The sequence below is a fragment of the Pangasianodon hypophthalmus genome, chromosome 3, assembly GCF_027358585.1.
Source record: "Pangasianodon hypophthalmus isolate fPanHyp1 chromosome 3, fPanHyp1.pri, whole genome shotgun sequence".
Taxonomy (NCBI): Eukaryota; Metazoa; Chordata; class Actinopteri; order Siluriformes; family Pangasiidae; genus Pangasianodon; species Pangasianodon hypophthalmus.
The window spans coordinates 11,108,543-11,126,851 of NC_069712.1; the positions used below are offsets into that span (position 1 = coordinate 11,108,543).

An 18,309-nucleotide genomic window follows, 5' to 3' on the forward strand; every position below is an offset into this window, starting at 1 on the left:
ATATATATATATATATATATATATATATATATATATATATATATATATATATATATATATATATATATACACTATATTACCAGAAGTATTCGGTCACCTGCCTTGACTCACATATGAACTTAAGTGCCATCCCATTCCTAACCCATAAGGTTCAATATGATGTCGGTCCACCTTTTGCAGCTATTACAGCTTTAACTCTTCTGGGAAGGCTGTCCACAAGGTTGAGGAGTGTGTTTATAGGAATTTTTGACCATTCTTCCAAAAGCGCATCGGTGAGGTCACACACTGATGTTGGTCGAGAAGGCCTGGCTCTCAGTCTCCGCTCTAATTCATCCCAAAGGTGTTCTATCGGGTTCAGGTCAGGACTCTGTGCAGGCCAGTCAAGTTCATCCACACCAGACTCTGTCATCCATGTCTTTATGGACCTTGCTTTGTGCACTGGCGCACAGTCATGTTGGAAGAGGAAGGGGCCCGCTCCAAACTGTTCCCACAAGGTTGGGAGCATGGAATTGTCCAAAATGTTTTGGTATCCTGAAGCATTCAAAGTTCCTTTCACTGGAACTAAGGGGCCAAGCCCAACTCCTGAAAAACAACCCCACACCATAATTCCTCCTCCACCAAATTTCACACTCGGCACAATGCAGTCCGAAATGTACCGTTCTCCTGGCAACCTCCAAACCCAGACTCGTCCATCAGATTGCCAGATGGAAAAGCGTGATTCATCACTCCAGAGAACGCGTCTCCACTGCTCTAGAGTCCAGTGGCGGCGTGCTTTACACCACTGCATCCGACGCTTTGCATTGCACTTGGTGATGTGTGGCTTGGATGCAGCTGCTCGGCCATGGAAACCCATTCCATGAAGCTCTCTGCGTACTGTACTTGGGCTAATCTAAAGGTCACATGAAGTTTGGAGCTCTGTAGCAATTGACTGTGAAGAAAGTCGACGACCTCTTTGCACTATGCGCTTCAGCATCCGCTGACCCCTCTCCGTCAGTTTACGTGGCCTACCACTTCGTGGCTGAGTTGCTGTTGTTCCCAAACTCTTCCATTTTGTTATGATAAAGCTGACAGTTGACTGTGGAATATTTAGGAGTGAGGAAATTTCACAACTGGATTTGTTACACAGGTGGCATCCTATGACAGTTCCACGCTGGAATTCACTGAGCTCCTGAGAGCGGCCCATTCTTTCACAAATGTTTGTAATATATATATATATATATATATATATATATATATATATATATATATATATATATGTAAACATTATGTAATAGCAAATCAAAACATTTTCTTCCAAAATATCAGTTTAGCCATGTTCAAGATCAGGTAATACAATGTAATGCATTGCAACTTCTGATTAATCTCTTGCATTTGGACAACTAAAATGAACAAATGAACATAGGTTCCAGAGTTTTTGAGCAGTTCCAACAGATTTCAATTAGCCTGTTCAATTAGCCTATGAAACTCAGCACCTGGTTTTCTTTCATTTACAAAATGAATGTTTGTTACTTTCATCAAACAAAAACTTCAGAAACACTCTCACACTCTTTATCCTGGTCAGGGTCATCGTGGATCCGGAGCCTATCTTGGGAAAACAGACAGTAACCTGAGCTCAGCTTCAAACCCGGGGACCCTGGAGCTGTGAGGTGGCAGTGATACCCACTGAGTCACTGTGGTCCTGCCCTGCAGAAAAACTTTTTTTTTTTTTTTTTTTATTCATTTAAGATAAAGCACATTAATACATTAATGTGTTTGTAATGAAAGGGAGCCTCAGCAGACCTTATCAATAGACCTTTTCCCCACATTATACTATATGCTTTTTCTTCATTCTGCTACATTACTAAAGCTTTTTCCTTATGTCTGTTTTATCAGGGTGTCCAGTCTGAACTGTCTCACTGAGAGATGGTTGTAAAACTTTTTACATCTGCAGGGGAAAAAGAGTCGGGAGGCCTGACTGCAAAATGTTGTTCTTTATTCTTGAGTGCGCACAGAGTGGTCAGGCCTCCGGTGGTCTGAGTCTGGAGTCCTTAAACAATCCTCAAACAGCATACACTTCAAAACATGATCACTTCTAACCACAACTCCAGGTATGTCATCAAGAACATACTGCTCTTCCTATAACTGTTATAGATCCTCAACAGGCATATTTTCTCCATTGAATGCACCAAGAAATCTTCATAATAGTAAGCTAAGTTAATGTTCACATCGTGTGATCTGAGACTTTGATCTTGGCATGGTGGTTGGTAGCAGAATGGCTGATTTTAGTATTTCATAAACTGTTAACTCCTGGGAATTTCACACACAGCAGTGTCTAAAGTTTACACAGAATGGTGCTATATACAGATTAGTCATCTATCTATCTATCTATCTATCTATCTATCTATCTATCTATCTCTCTCTCTCTCTCTCTCTCTCTCTCTATATATATATATATATATATATATATATATATATATATATATATATTAGCAGAATAAAAACATTATATAATAGCAGATCAAAACATTTTTTCCAAAATATCAGTTTAGCCATGTTCAAGATGTTAGTTTCTCAGGTAATACAAGGTAATGCATTGCAACTTCTGGTAAATCTCTTGCATTAGGACAACTAAAATGAACAAATGAACATAGCTTTTAGCAGTCTCAAGCAGCTCTAACAGGTTTCCTATGCATCACACAAACTGTGTTATGATCACATTGTTGTATCATTAATTTATTTATTTATAGAAAAACACAATCAGTATATTAAGGAATATGCAAATATAAAGTTAAGTTCTATACCAGCTGTCATTATAAAGGCCAGTTCAACTGGCCTATGAAACTGAGCACCTGGTTTTCTTTCATTTTATAAAATGAATAATTGTTCTTTTCCAACTTCAGAAACACTCTCACACTCTTTATCCTGGTCAGGGTCATCTTGGCTCCAGAGCCTATCCTGGGAAAACAGACAGTAACCCGAGCTCAGGATCGAACCCAGGGACCCTGGAGCTGTGAGGTGGCAGTGATACCCACTGAGTCACTGTGGTCCTGCCCTGCAGAAAAACTTTTTATTTATTCATTTATTTATTTAATTTAATTTTATTAATTTAGGATAAAGCACATTAATGCACTAATGTGTTTGTAATGAAAGGGAGCCTCAGTCCTCTCATTGTGTATCCAGCTGTTCTTGTACTTTGCACTTTCTTGTACTCAAAATTAATTCTAATATTGAAAACACACTTTCAGTTTTATTCATAATATCACATTTATTATATCATGTTTATTTCACATGTGACATAGCTATTCATGTGATGTTTGTGATGACAGAAATCTGTGATAGATCTTTTCCTTTGTGTTGCAATCCACAAACAGATTAAGCAGAAACTTAAATCACCCAAGCACAAGGGCTTTATTATTCATGCACAATATGATGAAAATCTCTCACAGTCCTGAGGTCTCACCTCACAGCTGGAGATGTGATTGGTGATTTGTTGTAAACCAAACTGGGGATTAAATCTAAACGGGTTATGCTCCTATGCCACTGCCAGTTACTGGCATTATAGCATTAAGCTGTGAAAAAAAGGATAAAAATCATGTCATTAGCTTTTCTCCAAGAATCCCGTGGTGTTTGCAAGAAACATCTTGATTTAATTATCTCATTTTTTAAAATTATTTTACTTTTTTTTTTTTTTTTAATTTTAGGATTTTAAAAAGCGACATGTATCTAACTGGATGAGCATGGGGGAGTATGAAAGAGTTTGTCATCCCATAATTTCAAACAAATACAGTCAAAACAAAAAAAGTCACGTGATGTGTACATCCCATCATTTCGTGTTTTTTTTTTTTTTTAACAGTTTTACAGTTACAGCCAGGGGTACATTAAGAGAACGAGAGAATTAAATACAAAAAATAAAAAAATAAACAACAGAAAGGGTTGTATTAAATAAAAACATCAAAATGTTTACATACATTAATAGATTTTACAGCTTTCTTATTTTTCAACTTTGATATTGTGTTTAGGTATTGCTGAACTTCTGTCTTCAAAATTAAAAACAAACGTTTTCATTTCGTGTTTAATGAACCTGAAAAGCGCGAGCCGAGTTCGCTAACGGTCTACCGTAAAGCCTGATGTATACGCATGCCAACATTTTAAAGAGTGGGTAAGCGGAGCTGACTTTTCCGGAATTCAGGCAACGTAACCGCAGTGTTTATCTACGGCAGTGGGCGGTTTCAGACGTAGCCAAATTGTTCCCAAGACTTTATCAAGACAGTAGCTGTCACTATCCAGCACATGAATCAGAAATTCAAGTAGTGTGCAGTAAAGGAAGCGCTGGTCTCTTACTCTCCTACCCTACTGAAGGTTTTCTTCACTGTTTTATATCTATTCCAAGATGAGAAGAAGAGTTGATGAAACTGCTGCATCCAAACCATCTGAGGAGAAATCAGTGAAAAGCGAAACTGTTAAAGTGCAAGCCAGGTTAGTGACATTAGTCCTCTTTGGCTCTATAAATAATTCCAGGTCATACATTAATAAAAATAAATTATTAAAATTCTAAAGGCCACATATAGTGGCCATTCAAATCACATTATTAATGAATAGTTACATTAAAGGTGTCCTCGCTAGACATAAATAAGTCCTTTGTGTAATTAAGATATTCACAGGATGTAGATGTCTTTATCCAGAGCAACCTGCAGAAGTACAGTGTAGTCTCTCTCCATCAAACATACAGTGTAATCATCCTCATTAAAAATATACTGTAAATTTTACAGTAAGGTTGGCAACAGAACACACAACCTTCTGATCTGTAACTCAAAGAAAAACTAACTCACTCAACTAGCTGGCATTGATGCAAACAACTGTATTAACTCACACTAAAAGAGTGCATTGACTAACCGCAGGCTAGCTGTGGCTCAGACTTTAAGGCATGAAGTTTCAAATCAGAAGGTCTTGTGTTCAAATCCCAGTAAGGACAAACTGTTGTTTAAAAAAAAAAAAAAGGTATCAGTCAATTGTTTTATACTATGTAAGATATTACAGTGTTTACTGTACATTTTTCTAACCCTGTTGCCAGTAAACGAGTGTAACATCACGGCTCACTGATGACATTTTAAACCCAAAGTCGTCTTCTTTATTTGGGTGGTCAGTAAAAAAGATAAAACAATCAAAACAGGATTTTTGACTGTTATCAAATACCAGCAGAGTTATCTCCCCAGCTCTACCAGCCTGTATTTTTTTTTTTGTGCAGCTGGATTTACACTGTGTGCAGATTGATCTGTATAAATGGTGTATATACTAATGCAGCACTGTAGGTTTTTATTTTTTTTCCTCATCGCCAGGGTGTTTGTCATGTGCTGCTCTGTTCATTTGCGTCTTTTTCAGGTCATCATGGTGGGTGTGGGTGAAAAGGGGACTGATAGCCCTCTGCACTCTGTATGTGGCCACACCGTTTGTTCTGCGATTCTTTCCCGGTGTCATACAGTACCTGGTTTATAAACATGCCAGTGTGTACATTTGTCCCTCGGTTAAATATGAGAGAATGTCACTTGTGCAGTTAATTGCATCCACAGCATTGTTTATCTTTTTCTTCAGTAACATATTTCGTTGACCTGAGGCGTCCCTCTGATCTTGGCCTCAATCACACCGTCAATATGTACCTGACTTCAGAAGCAGGAGTGACACTGGGAGTATGGTCAGTTGTGCATTTTGTAAATATGAAATATCTTTTTGTGAACATGCAAAACAATTTCACATAGCTGCTTTTTGTTCTCACTGTCTCTGGTACCTCATTAGGCACACGGTTCCTGAGCAAAAGTGGAAGGAGGCTCAAGGTAAAAGTTTGGAGTGGTATGAGCAGTCTTTGGGGGATGGTTCCCCTGTTTTCATCTACTTCCATGGCAATACGGGCAACAGGTGGGAACATCTGTAGAAACTTGAAAATGCGTGTAACAAATCCTGTGTGCAAAGGGCTGGAATGACTGCAGCTCACCAAATGCACACTTTACTTGTACTCCATTGTGAAGTGGCTGCAAGGCAGATGGAACATGGATGCTTTTAAAAAATATTGCTTCCAGGGGTTTTTTGTCACAGTGGACCATCCAAAATTTAAAAAAAAATTCAGAAAAGCACAGAGTGATATCAAGTGCCTTTTTTTTTTTAAATCTTCTGACCAATTATGTCTAAAGTTGGGGGCAAGTTGTTGGCAAGCAAAAAAAAAAAAACATGGAAGACTGCAAATATTACGCTTATTAGTGAGCAAATGAGATTTACAGTATGCCATGTTGAATTGAAAATATTTAATTGCCAATATTCCAGGTTTGCAATATAACTAAAAATAATAGCTTTTCTATTTTTGGGATATTCACCAGGATAGAATTGATGTCCGAATATACCTGTGGCTGTATTAAAAAAAAAAAAAAAAAAAAAAAAAAAAAAAAGTGGGCAGTCGTGGCCTAATGCTTAGAGAGCTGGACTTGTAACCTGAAGGTCGTGGGTTTGCATCTCAGGTCCAGCAGGGATTGTTGGTGGGGGGAGTGAATGACCAGCGCTCTCCTCCACCCTCAATACCATGACTGAGGTGAGACCCTTGAGCAAGGCACTGAACCCCCAACTGCTCCCTGGGCTCCAGGTGTGTGTTCACTACTGTGTGTGTGCACTTGGATGGGTTAAATGCAGAGCACAAATTCCGAGTATGGGTCACCATACTTGGCCACATGTCACTTCACTTTAAAAAAAAAAAAAAAAAGGCCTAGTGTGAGAGCAGTTTGTTATATAACAGGCTTAATCCAGAGGGTTAATCTTCCATAAATGCAAAAGACCTGCTGACAACAACTGGCAAATACAGTTGATCATTCTCTTGGTGAAAAAAGCGAGGTTTTTTGCACCATTTCTATATTTCTATATTTCATATATATACTGTATATATAATGTTATTATAAGTTTTGTCTTAAGTTCATTCATATTATTGCTTACATTGATTACATTGAACTCTGCATGAACTATGTCCAGCCTCCAAGTTAAAAAAAACTTTTGCAGCATAGAAAACCAATGTGATGTTTCTTTATGCCTCCAGTTTGTAACAGTTTGTAGTGATGCCTACACATTCTAAATGTTTTATCAGTGTTCTGAGTATTTTATTGTTGACTGTACAAATTTGTACTTTTATTTAAACAGAGCAGCTCCACATCGTTTGGGAGTTGCCAATGTGAGTAGCTACAACATCTTCACTGTTAAAAATCAAATCCACCCTTCATTTCACTAGAACGTGGGACCAGATAGGGCTCTCATTTATCCCCCTTGTTATTTGCATTGGTAATTGAGCCCCTAGCCATTGCAATACGGAATGATGTTAATATTAAGGGTATACGGAGGGAAAACTCCGAACATAGAGTTTCTCTTTATGCGGATGACACCCTTCTGTATATATCTGAACCATTAAAGAGTCTGCCACAAATTTTGACTTTACTGGATGCTTTCGGGAAAATATCAGGCTACAAAACAAATATGCAGAAAAGTGAGCTTATGCCTATCAACTTTGCTGCTAGACAGATTATCTTTAGCTCTTTACCATTTAAATTAACTAAAGATAAATTTAAATACCTAGGTATATGGATCACTAATACAAATATTTGTACAAAGCAAATTTCCCCCCACTGATGGATTCCATTAAAAAAGACTTTGAACGTTGGAGCTCATTACCGTTATCATTAGGTGGCAGAATAACTACTATAAAAATGAATATTCTACCTAGATTCCTATATCTTTTCCAATGCATACCTATATTTTTGACAAAATCTTTTTTCTCACTATTAGACAAATTAATATCATCATTCATATGGAACAGGAAAAATGTGCGCATCCGCAAAAGTATTTTACAGCGACACAGAGAGCATGGAGGTCTTTCTTTACCCAACATTCAGTATTACTACTGGGCAGCTAATATCCGTGCAGTGTTATATTGGATTAATTCATCAAATAATAGTGGTCCCAATTGGTTGTCTTTAGAAAATATTTCATGTCGGCCGGCCTCTCTTCACGCCCTGCTCTGCTCAAAACTCCCGCCACCCGAACCAATATTTAAATTTTCTTCAAATCCAGTGGTTAAACACTCATTCAAAATAGGGGCACAATTTAGAAGAAGTTTTGCACTCAAGGAATTATCAATCTACGCTCCCATAGCAAGAAATCTCGTGTTTACCCCTTCTATTATGGATGAAACCTTTAATATTTGGTCTGTGAAAGGTCTTAGGACACTAAAAGATATGTTTATTGATGGAGACTTTGATCATTCAGTCAAATGAAAATGAAGTTCCAAATTCCTGACTCTTATTTTTTTAGATATCTTCAGCTTCGTAGCTTTGTGTCTTCCTCATTGAGCCACTTTCCTTCGTTGCCTCCCTGTTCCCTTCTTGAGTCTATTATGGACCTGAGTCCATATTCCAAAGGAACCATTGGTAAAATTTATTCTGTAATCAATTCTCATAACCTGGAACCCCTAGCTCAATTAAAAAGAAAATGGGAGGTGGAATTAGATATAGAACTCTCAGAAGACATGTGGCAGTCTGTCTTAAATAATATTTATTCATCTTCAATTTGTCTAAAACATAGAGTAATTCAATTTAAAATTGCTCACAGACTGCATTGATCCAAAGTGAAGTTAGCCAAATTCAAACCAAATTTAGACCCTAACTGTGGTAGGTGTGAAATTGAGCCAGCAACGCTATCTCACATGTTTTGGCTTTGTCCAAAATTAAAAGATTTCTGGCAGTTGGTATTTAAATATCTCTCTGATACATTAAAGACATGTATAGAGCCTGAGGCCATAATTTCAATATTTGATATCATACCACGATCCTTAAGTTTTAATCAAAGTAAGAAAAATCTGATCGCTTTTACTATGCTTTTAGCCCGGAGGTTAATACTGCTCAAATGGAAAGAAAAATCCCCTCCAACCTTCAAGCAATGGCTTAAGGACTTACTACATTATATGGCCTTAGAAAAAATATGGCACACTAGCTTAAAAGCTTAAATTTTTAATTGTGCAACAGGGGGAATTGTTGTGGGTAGGGATGTTATTTAAAAGATGAAAAAGATGTCTAACTGTATTATATGTTTCATGTTTGACAAAATATTCAATAAAAATACTTTGGAACAAAAAAAAAAATCAAATCCATAGACAACGTGTCCACATGTCTCATATTGTTGCAGGTGTTAAGTGCTCTTGGCTATCATGCCGTGGTTATGGATTACAGAGGTGGGTTACATCTTACTGCTCCTATATCATGTATACATATGTTATTAAAGGAACACAATAGAACATTTAAAATAACTAGATGTACAGCTTCTGATTGCAGCATTACTATATTTCAAAAATGCATTTCAATGTAGTTTTTTTTTCTTTACACAATCTTGTATGTATAATAAGACTAATCACTATTAGGCCATTTCAGATCACTGGAAAATGTTAATTTTGTAATCACATCGTTTTAAACAAAACCTAACTATATCAAGAGAGGTGCATTGTTTCTTTGTCACGAGCTTATTCAACTGGATATTAACATTTCTCAGGCCGAAAAAGGTTAATTACCAAAAATATCCCTGCTAGTTTGTTTTACATTTACATTTAGTCATTTGGAAGACTGTCACAGAAATGCAAGACTTGCATTGTTAATTGACACTGAAATGTTTCAGTGTGGTCATGTTAATGTTAAATTAAACCCTCTTCTTTTGAAACATTTGATAAAATATATGATATTTTCACAGTGTGTATGCATACTGAAGCAAATCACACCTACAGTGTGCACAGTTTTATGCTGATCCTCAGTGCTATAATTTAGTAGTTCTGTTCGGTCTGTAAAATTCTTCTAGGATTTGGGGATTCCACTGGAGAGCCCACTGCGGTTGGACTGATCACCGATGCACTTTATCTGTACCACTGGGTACGGGCACGCAGCAAGGGCAGTCTGGTCATCATATGGGGTCACTCCCTTGGCACAGTGTGAGTGAGTCTGATGCCACCTTGGACAAATGACGTTTTCTCAGAATATTAGTATATAGTGATGTAATGTTCTATATTAAAACTAAAACCATGTATTAATGTACCAAATCATAAATTTTGTTTATTGACACATAATTTGTATTTACAGAGTGGCAACTAACACTGCAGTGAAAGTACAGGAGCAAGGTAGGAAATATTACACTACACTACTTGGCATATCTAAAGTAGAAAATATCAGTCCCTGACATTTGGCTTTTATGTAGTTACCTACGTAAGGTATGCAGTGCGTATGGCCACAAGAAAGCCCCCAAGAATAACTTAATAAAACTATCCAAAGCTGATTAAAAAAATCACCAAAACATGCAAATATCAAACAAAAATGTAAAAAAAAAAAAAAAAAAGTTTTGCTCATATTTTTCAAAATGTATACTTCAAGAAATGACATTGGGAACATAATCAACTACCACATGGTGTGATGTGGCCTGACACAAACCAGAGTTACTGTCACCACCCCAAAGTTGATTATTTTCTCATACCAGGGTGTCCCAAATTGTTTTGTTTTTAATTCAATTCAATTCAATTCAAAAAGTTTGTAGCCTTCACTATTCGAGGAACCAACAAATAGCCTGTACCTTCTGATTGAAGTAGGCATGACAGATTATCAAAGACCAAAAGTTCGCTCAGATACTGTGGGGTGAGACCATTCAGTGCTTTATAGGTCAATAGTAGTACTTTATAATCAATGCGAAATTTGATTGGGAGCCAATGCAGTATGAATAAGATAGGGGTGCTGTGGTCATATCTTCTGGTTCTAGTAAGGACTCTCGCGCCTGCATTCTGGACTAACTGGAGCTTGTTAATGCACCTACTGGAACATCCAGACAGTAAAGCATTACAATACTCCAACCTAGTGGTAACAAAAGCATGAACTAATTTTGCATCATGTAGTGACATATTTCTTATCTTAGCAATATTTCTGAGATGAAAGAAGGCTATCCTAGTATGATTATCTACATGAGCTTCAAATGAAAGACTGGAGTCAATAATCACACCAAGATCCTTTACTGCTGCACATGATATAACAGAAAGGCCATCCAGAATTACTATGTAATCAGAAAGCTTACTTCTAGCTGTATGTGGTCCTAGTACAAATATTTCTGTGTCGTGGTTATTATGTAAAAAGAAGTTAATAAGCATCCAGTGTCTAATGTCCTTTCACATTCCTCAACTTTATTAAGCTAGTGACTGTCATCTGGCTTTGCTGAAACATACAACTGTGTGTCATCAGCATAACAGTGGAAGCTAATACCATGTTTACAAATAATTTTGCCCAGAGGTAGCATATGTAAGGAATTTAGCTGTTTAGGTTAAGCTGATGTATTCTCCACCAATATATGTAAGGAAATTAGCAGATCAGCTCAGAAGGGGAAATTTGTAAACTTAATCTTTTAAAAGCTGATCAACTATTCGTCCAGCGATAAGTGGAAATGAGTGCATTTATTAATTGTGTATGGGATATTACCTCCGTGGCCAATGGCAATAATATCCTAAATATAGCAAAACACTATATTAAGACCACAGTAACAAGATTGACAGTTTAAGGCAATAAATTTGAAGCACAGAGACACAAGACACTGGCCTTTAAAAATCAGACGAGACTTTATTACTATTCTAAAACACAGAAACTAATCTAACACAAACACACACACACACACACACACGTAAACAGGGGTGAAAATGGCTTTGAAAAGAGAGTGAATGAAATTCCAAGTTTCTAGCAGTTTCTCAGACCATGACCTGAACGAACCATCAACTTATCAGTTTAATTTAACATTCGCTTTGTTTAGAAGGGCTTTAAACTTGTATTAAATGCACCAGTTCAGCGAGAATCTGGAGGTACTATACTTGCGTTTGTGTTGCCAGGGATTCCCTCATTGCGCTGTTGTTTGGAAGGATTTTCCGACGATGTTGATTTGTCGGCGGTCTGGTTGGCCTTATGTGGCATCTCGAAAGACCAATGAGGAAGATAGACAGAGTGAGGTGCGAACCCGGTGGAGTCTCTTAGGCGGGTTGCAAAACTTTGATGAATGGTTCACAACGGTGCAAAGGCGACAGTTGGAGGCTTTGCAAGAGCCAGTCTGGATGCGGAGTCTCAGAGCAAGCGTAATCTCCTCGTGATGAACTTCTAAAGCTCTTGGTTGATGAGACTTCCTTCAGTTGTGGATGGAGACTCTCTTGAGCTGTTAGTTGAAGAGAACTCCTTGAAGATGTTGGTAGAGGCTCCCTGAAGATGTTGATGGACTCTTGCAAAGATGTGGTGGATGAGACTCTTGCAAAGATGTGGTGGATGAGACTCCGAAGATGTGTTGGACTCTCTCAAAGATGGATTGGATGAGACTCAGAGTTTTTTCTGTAGTTGTCAGTTTTACCATCGTGTTGGGTTTGTCCTCTGGTCAGGGATGTCCTGTCAGTTGCTGATTGTTCACAGGACAGTTGAAATCTAGCAATCAGTAAACAAGCGGTAATTAACTTGGCTCTACAAAGTCTGGGAGCAGGATTCCTAGCTTTATGGCTTCTTTGCTTTCCTTGCCTGTTCACTTCAGATCCTACACATATATAAAGAAAAGAGCAGTGGGCCTAAAACAGAACCTTACAGAACACCAAACTTTACCTTAGTATGCATTGAGAAGTCACCATTTATATCTACAAACTAATAATGATCAGTCAAATAAGACCTGAGCCAGGAGCCGTTCTCTTAACGCCAACAACATTTTCTAGTCTATCAAGGAGAATAGCATGGTCAATGGTATCAAAAGCTGCACTAAGGTCAAGCAACACGAGCAAGGAGACACAACCCTGATCAGAGGCCAGCAGTAGGTCATTTACCACTTTAACCAGTGCTTTCTCTGTGCTATGGTGAGGCCTAAATCCTGACTGATACATTTCATAAATGTTATTCCTATGTAGGTAACTGCTAGTTTAAAAGATTTAGGTACATAGCCAGTGCTAAGGGCAGCACTGATTATTTTTAGAAGAGGTTAGATTGCTTCTGGAATTATCTGTTTGAAGAAACATGTAGGTAAGGGATCTAGTGTACAAGTTGATGATTTTGATGAGGAAATTAGTGAAAATAGTTCGGTGTCTCGAGGGGGAGTAAACATTCTAATCATTGATCTGATATTGTTATATTATCTACAGAGTCATAAAACTGTCTGGTTTTAAATTAATAGTCTGAACCTTTTGCCTGATATATTTGCCTGATATAATTTTACCACTGAAAAAATTCATGAAGTCATCACTGCTATATAATGATTGTGTGGATGCTTCTTTTGTGATCTGATTAGGGTGCCAAGCACCAAAGGTGCACAGGCACCCTATAGTTATTTTCTGTTTTCTTATTAGGGGGCCAAGCACCAAAGGCGCACAGGCACCCTATTGTTAGGAGGCCAAGCACTGAAGGTGCATAGGCACTCTATTGTTATTCTATGTTTTCTTCTTTTTCCTCTTCTTCTTCTTCCTCTGGCTAGGGTGTCTATGGCAGCCTATAGAACCGTCTGAGAAAAAGTTGTGAAATTTGGCATACTGATTGGGGATGGTCTAAGGAACATTCTTACCAAATTTGGGCTAAGTGATGCCAACGCTCTAGTCAGATTTGGGCCTAATGTGGAAGTACATTTATGGTCATAACTTTTGAACCGTGTGTCCAAAATTTTAAAGTCAGGCATCCTTGGATTCCTTGGGTCGAAACAAGTTCAATGCGACTTTGCTACTCCTCCTCCTCCAGGTTTTGTCCAGTCTTCACCACATTTGGTTCACATCATCTTGAGACCAGTCTGAACTAAAGTTATTAAAGGAATTTTGATATTCAAACCTGTTCTCCTGTAACGTGCTGGCAAATGCAAAAATGGGATGTGAAGGTGTATCTCAGCAATGCATCTACATATCATCACGAAACTTGATAATTATCTTCAGGACCATGTCCTGAATGTACCCAAGAAGGTTTGTGACTGCGCCACCTTGTGGTCAAGAACTGTAACAACTTTCAATTTTTTTCCTTATATTATTTGAAGAGCTTGTGATAAATTCACAGTTCGTTTTTAACATTATTCCCTGGCATATGCAGAAGTGAATCCACACCAACATCTGAAATTCAAGTGTACTTCCTGTTCAATCCATCTTGGATTTTGTTGAAAAAATGTTGTTTTTTCGCTACTCCTCCTGCAAATGTTCTCCAATCATCACCAAATTTGGCACACATCATCTTCAGAGTAAGCCTCACAAAAGTTATCAAAAGAATTTTTAATTTTCCAAATGGTTTGTCCGTAATGGGCCAACAAATCTGACGGCGAAGCTGCCAAACAGGAATTGATTCTGTATCTCAGCAACAACTTTGTGCACTGACACAAAACTTGGTAGTCATTTTCAGGACCATGACCTGAGGCTATGCAACAAATTTCGTGCCAGTGCCACCTACTGGTCAAAAGTAACAATAACATGCTAAAAATGCTTACATCTAACTGCCATTTTTGCTACTCCTCCTCCAAATTTTATCCAATATTCACCAAATTTGGCTCAAATCATCTTGCCATCTGTTTAAACAATGTTGCAGCAGTGCCACCCTGCTGCCCATTTGTTGATCTAGACCTTTCCTCCTACAGTCAGAGAATTCCACCATTGTCTGTGGTCAAAACATACACATTGTGAGTGAAACAACAAATCACTCTTGAATCCCTTTGCCTAAAGTTATGGCTCTGCTTTCCTCTGATTGCTTAGGCAGCAATCGTAGCATGTCTGTGAATGTGTGGCTCCCCGAGTCTGGGTGCTTGGCCCCCGAAAGCGCTGCTTGCAGCTTTAATACCTAGTTAATTTTGCTACAGTATTAAATAAGAATCTAGGATCATTTTTGTTATCTTCAATTAGGGTGGAGAAATACATTGATCTAGCAGTGCTAAGAGCTTTTCTATAGCTCAGGAGGCTCTACTTCCATGCTGTTTGAAATACTACCAATTTTTTTTTTGACGCCATTTACGTTCTAATTTTCAAGTGGTCTGTTTTAAGGTGCGTATGTTTTCGTTATAACAGGGTGCTAACTTTATTTCTCTAATTAATTTTCTTTTAAGTGCAGCTACCTTGTCTAGCGTGTAGTGGAACGTTGACTCTAAGCATTCAGTTGCCTGATCAAGTTCTTCAGGATTTCAGACAGTGATCCAATCATGGTTGGTAACTCTGGGAGATTATTGATTAAACTCTTTGCAGTAGCTTATGTGAATGTATGTTTGACGCAGTAGCGTGGCAAGGTCCGTATATTATGATTAAAACACATTTTAAATGACATGAGATAATGATCTGAGATAGCTTCAGACTGCGGAAATGTAACTATATTTTCTATATTTAGTGGAACCCCTACTGAATCTAGAATGGACACAACTGCTGTTCTCAGAGGGTCTTCTGGATTATCAAAATGAATATTAAAGTCTCCAACAATTAAGGCTTTGTCTAAAGAAGCAATCAGGTTAGAGATGAAATCGGCAAATTCACAAGGGAATTCAGAATATGGCCCTGGGGGTCTGTAAATAATAATTAGCAGACTCGACTGGGTAGACTTATTTTTTTGTGGTTATGTATGTTATGTTAGTATAAAGAACTTCAACGTGTTGAATTTATGACTAGGTTTTTGTGTGATGCCTAGATTACCAGTATAAATAACTGTGACACCTCCTCTTCTGCCAGATAGACAGGGCTGAACGGAACGGACACAGTCTCAATACAGTGGAACTTGAGTGAAGATTCAGTGCAGCTAGCAGACGGTCGGTTTAGCCTGCTTGTCTGCTCCCTGGCCTTGGCTCTGGATTGTCACAGATTAACCATGCCTGTTCTGAGACTTTGTGCTATGCTGCAAAAAATGAGAGAAGCACTTTCCCGAGTGGGATGGACACCGTCCCACCCTAACAGGATTGATGAAATAAAATTATTGATGAAAAAGAAAGAAACAAAAAAAGTTGAAATGCGGACACAGGCAAGAAATTCCTGGCAAACGATTCAAAAACAGGAACCACAGCAGTTTGCCTGTCAATGGCACATCATGTTTATAATGTGTTGATAGTTATAGCATGCTGTGGAATGTGTGCAGAAAAGGGTTTCATCACTTACATTACACATTACACATCTAAAATGTGATTACAGCCTTATGTAGGTTTTACATAATGGCATAATGTCTGCCTTACTGCAATAAATGAAGTTCATAAATGTGCATATTTTTAATTTGAATGAGTTTAACATGAATCTGTCGTTATTTACCTATTTATTTTACATTACATATTTTCAATATTTAAGTGGAAATTCTGTGCATAATTTAAATATGTTGATCTAAGAATGTTGTTGCTTGTTACCTTGAAAGTGCAAGGTCCTTCATCCTGAAGACTTTCTTGTGGCGGAAAACTTAGTCACAGCTTTACCTCTGGCCATTACAAAGTGCTGACAGTGGAGATTCCTTCCATAAATGTTAAATAAATGTCTCCTTATAGAAAGCTTAATCATATCAATAATTATATGTTTTTTCTCTTTTAAATATTATAGTTCAAAGTTTTTCATATGTCTGTTTTGCCAGGAAAACCCCCTGATGCAGTGATACTTGAAGGTGCTTTCACATATATAAAAATACCAGAAGGATCCCGCCAACCTTTCACCTGGGTAGGTAAAGTTCTGGGTCTTTCAGATGCCACTGGAATTAAAAAAAATGCATGGAATTTAATGCAAGTGCATTGTAGTAGTTCAGAAATGCATTTCACGAGAACATAAACATATATGCTTTGAACATATCCTATAAAACCGCATGTCCACTGTCTTCTTTTTCTTAGTATTACTGGAGATTTCCATACATACAGTACTACTTTTCCCAGCGCCCAACTGAACCAAATAAATCAGTATTGCTCAATGTTGAAAAGTAAGTGTACAGTCATATTTAAACATTTGAGACAAAAAAAAAGAAAAACAAAATATAGAAGACTTCAAAATATATGCCAGGATCATTACTAAGCTGCTAAATGAGGATATTTTATTTTGCTCTAGCTTGAAAAAAATGAGGACGCCTCTTATGATCCTTCATTCTAAAGATGACCATGTGAGTCCTTTCATGATGGCTGAGGAGGTATGGCATAAATATGTACAATCAGTTGATTACGTGTATATGATTTGTGTTATGTGTATGAGAGAGTCATAAGCCATATTTCCCTGTGTAGCTTTACAGCACTGCTAAAAGTGTGCTGAAGTCAGAGGAAAAAGTCAGACTGGTTGCATTTGATGGATCCCATGGATATCTTCATAATGGACTTTATAGGGATCCTGGTTTGCCAAATTTTATAAGGTAAACAAATCTGTTCTTGTTAGTTTATTTATTTTCTTAGGCAAAAATGAATTATTATTGATTACCACTGCAAAGTTGATTTTTCTAGTTTTTGCTACATACCACATCAATTTACCAACAAGTACAATTGCATGACACTTCATTTTAATCTGTTTATAATTTAATTTAGTGCTGTCCATTAAATAAGTTAGTTCCTGTAACATAACAGCTACAAACATTAATTTCCTCATCAGCCTCTTTCCTCTCACTCTCTCTCTCTCTCTCTCTCTCTCTCTCTAATCTAATGCATTAATTTAATCTAACGTATTAATTTAATCTGTGAATTGCTACAAAAAAAAAAAGAATTATCAACACCTTCTGACCAATCTGATTCAAGAATTCAACAGTGATGTGGTGCAGTGTTAAATTAATACCAGTGTTTCCATTACAGGGAGTTTGTGCAGTCTGTTGCAAAGTAATCTGAACAAACTCACACACACACACACACACACACACACACAAAATGTATAAATTCCAGAGATAATCCACATACATTATGCATATCATGGATTGCACATATATTATGACAACTGTCATACATCTGTGACTAGTAAACAGTGCATTTGAATTCTAGCTATCAGATGTAATCATGTTTATAGGAGTAGTCTTGAAGCACTCTTAAACATCACAAATTATATCTTTATGACAATGCCTCGTTATATCACGATTACTACTTTATAAAGGGTATATAAATAAATGCTATAAATGCTAAAAAGCATTTAGTAATAAGCTTAAAGAGTTACTAAAAAGACCCTGATTATAATGTGATAAATAATAGTGTTGTTGAAAGAAATGTACAGATAATTTGTATTGTAAATTAAAAATATCCATAGGATCTAAGAAGATCCTGATGATGATGATGATGATGATGATGATAAGGTTGATGATGATGTGTACAAAGAATAAACATTAAAGTACCTGACTATGCTTCTTT

The 18,309-nt window shown here is 37.3% G+C and overlaps 1 protein-coding gene across 1 annotated transcript; it reads left to right on the forward strand.

The window, feature by feature from the left end:
• The first annotated feature begins 4,196 nt into the window (after window positions 1-4,196).
• Window positions 4,197-18,297, forward strand: LOC113538283 (lysophosphatidylserine lipase ABHD12). Its single transcript, XM_034302559.2, has 13 exons — window positions 4,197-4,455; window positions 5,359-5,480; window positions 5,569-5,668; window positions 5,770-5,889; window positions 7,150-7,180; window positions 9,184-9,229; window positions 9,844-9,973; window positions 10,122-10,159; window positions 16,581-16,663; window positions 16,831-16,916; window positions 17,042-17,120; window positions 17,212-17,336; window positions 17,767-18,297. The coding sequence occupies exons 1-13, from the start codon at window positions 4,370-4,372 to the stop codon at window positions 17,792-17,794; spliced, it is 1,074 nt and encodes a 357-aa protein (XP_034158450.2). The 5' UTR covers window positions 4,197-4,369; the 3' UTR covers window positions 17,795-18,297.
• The last annotated feature ends 12 nt before the right edge of the window (window positions 18,298-18,309 follow it).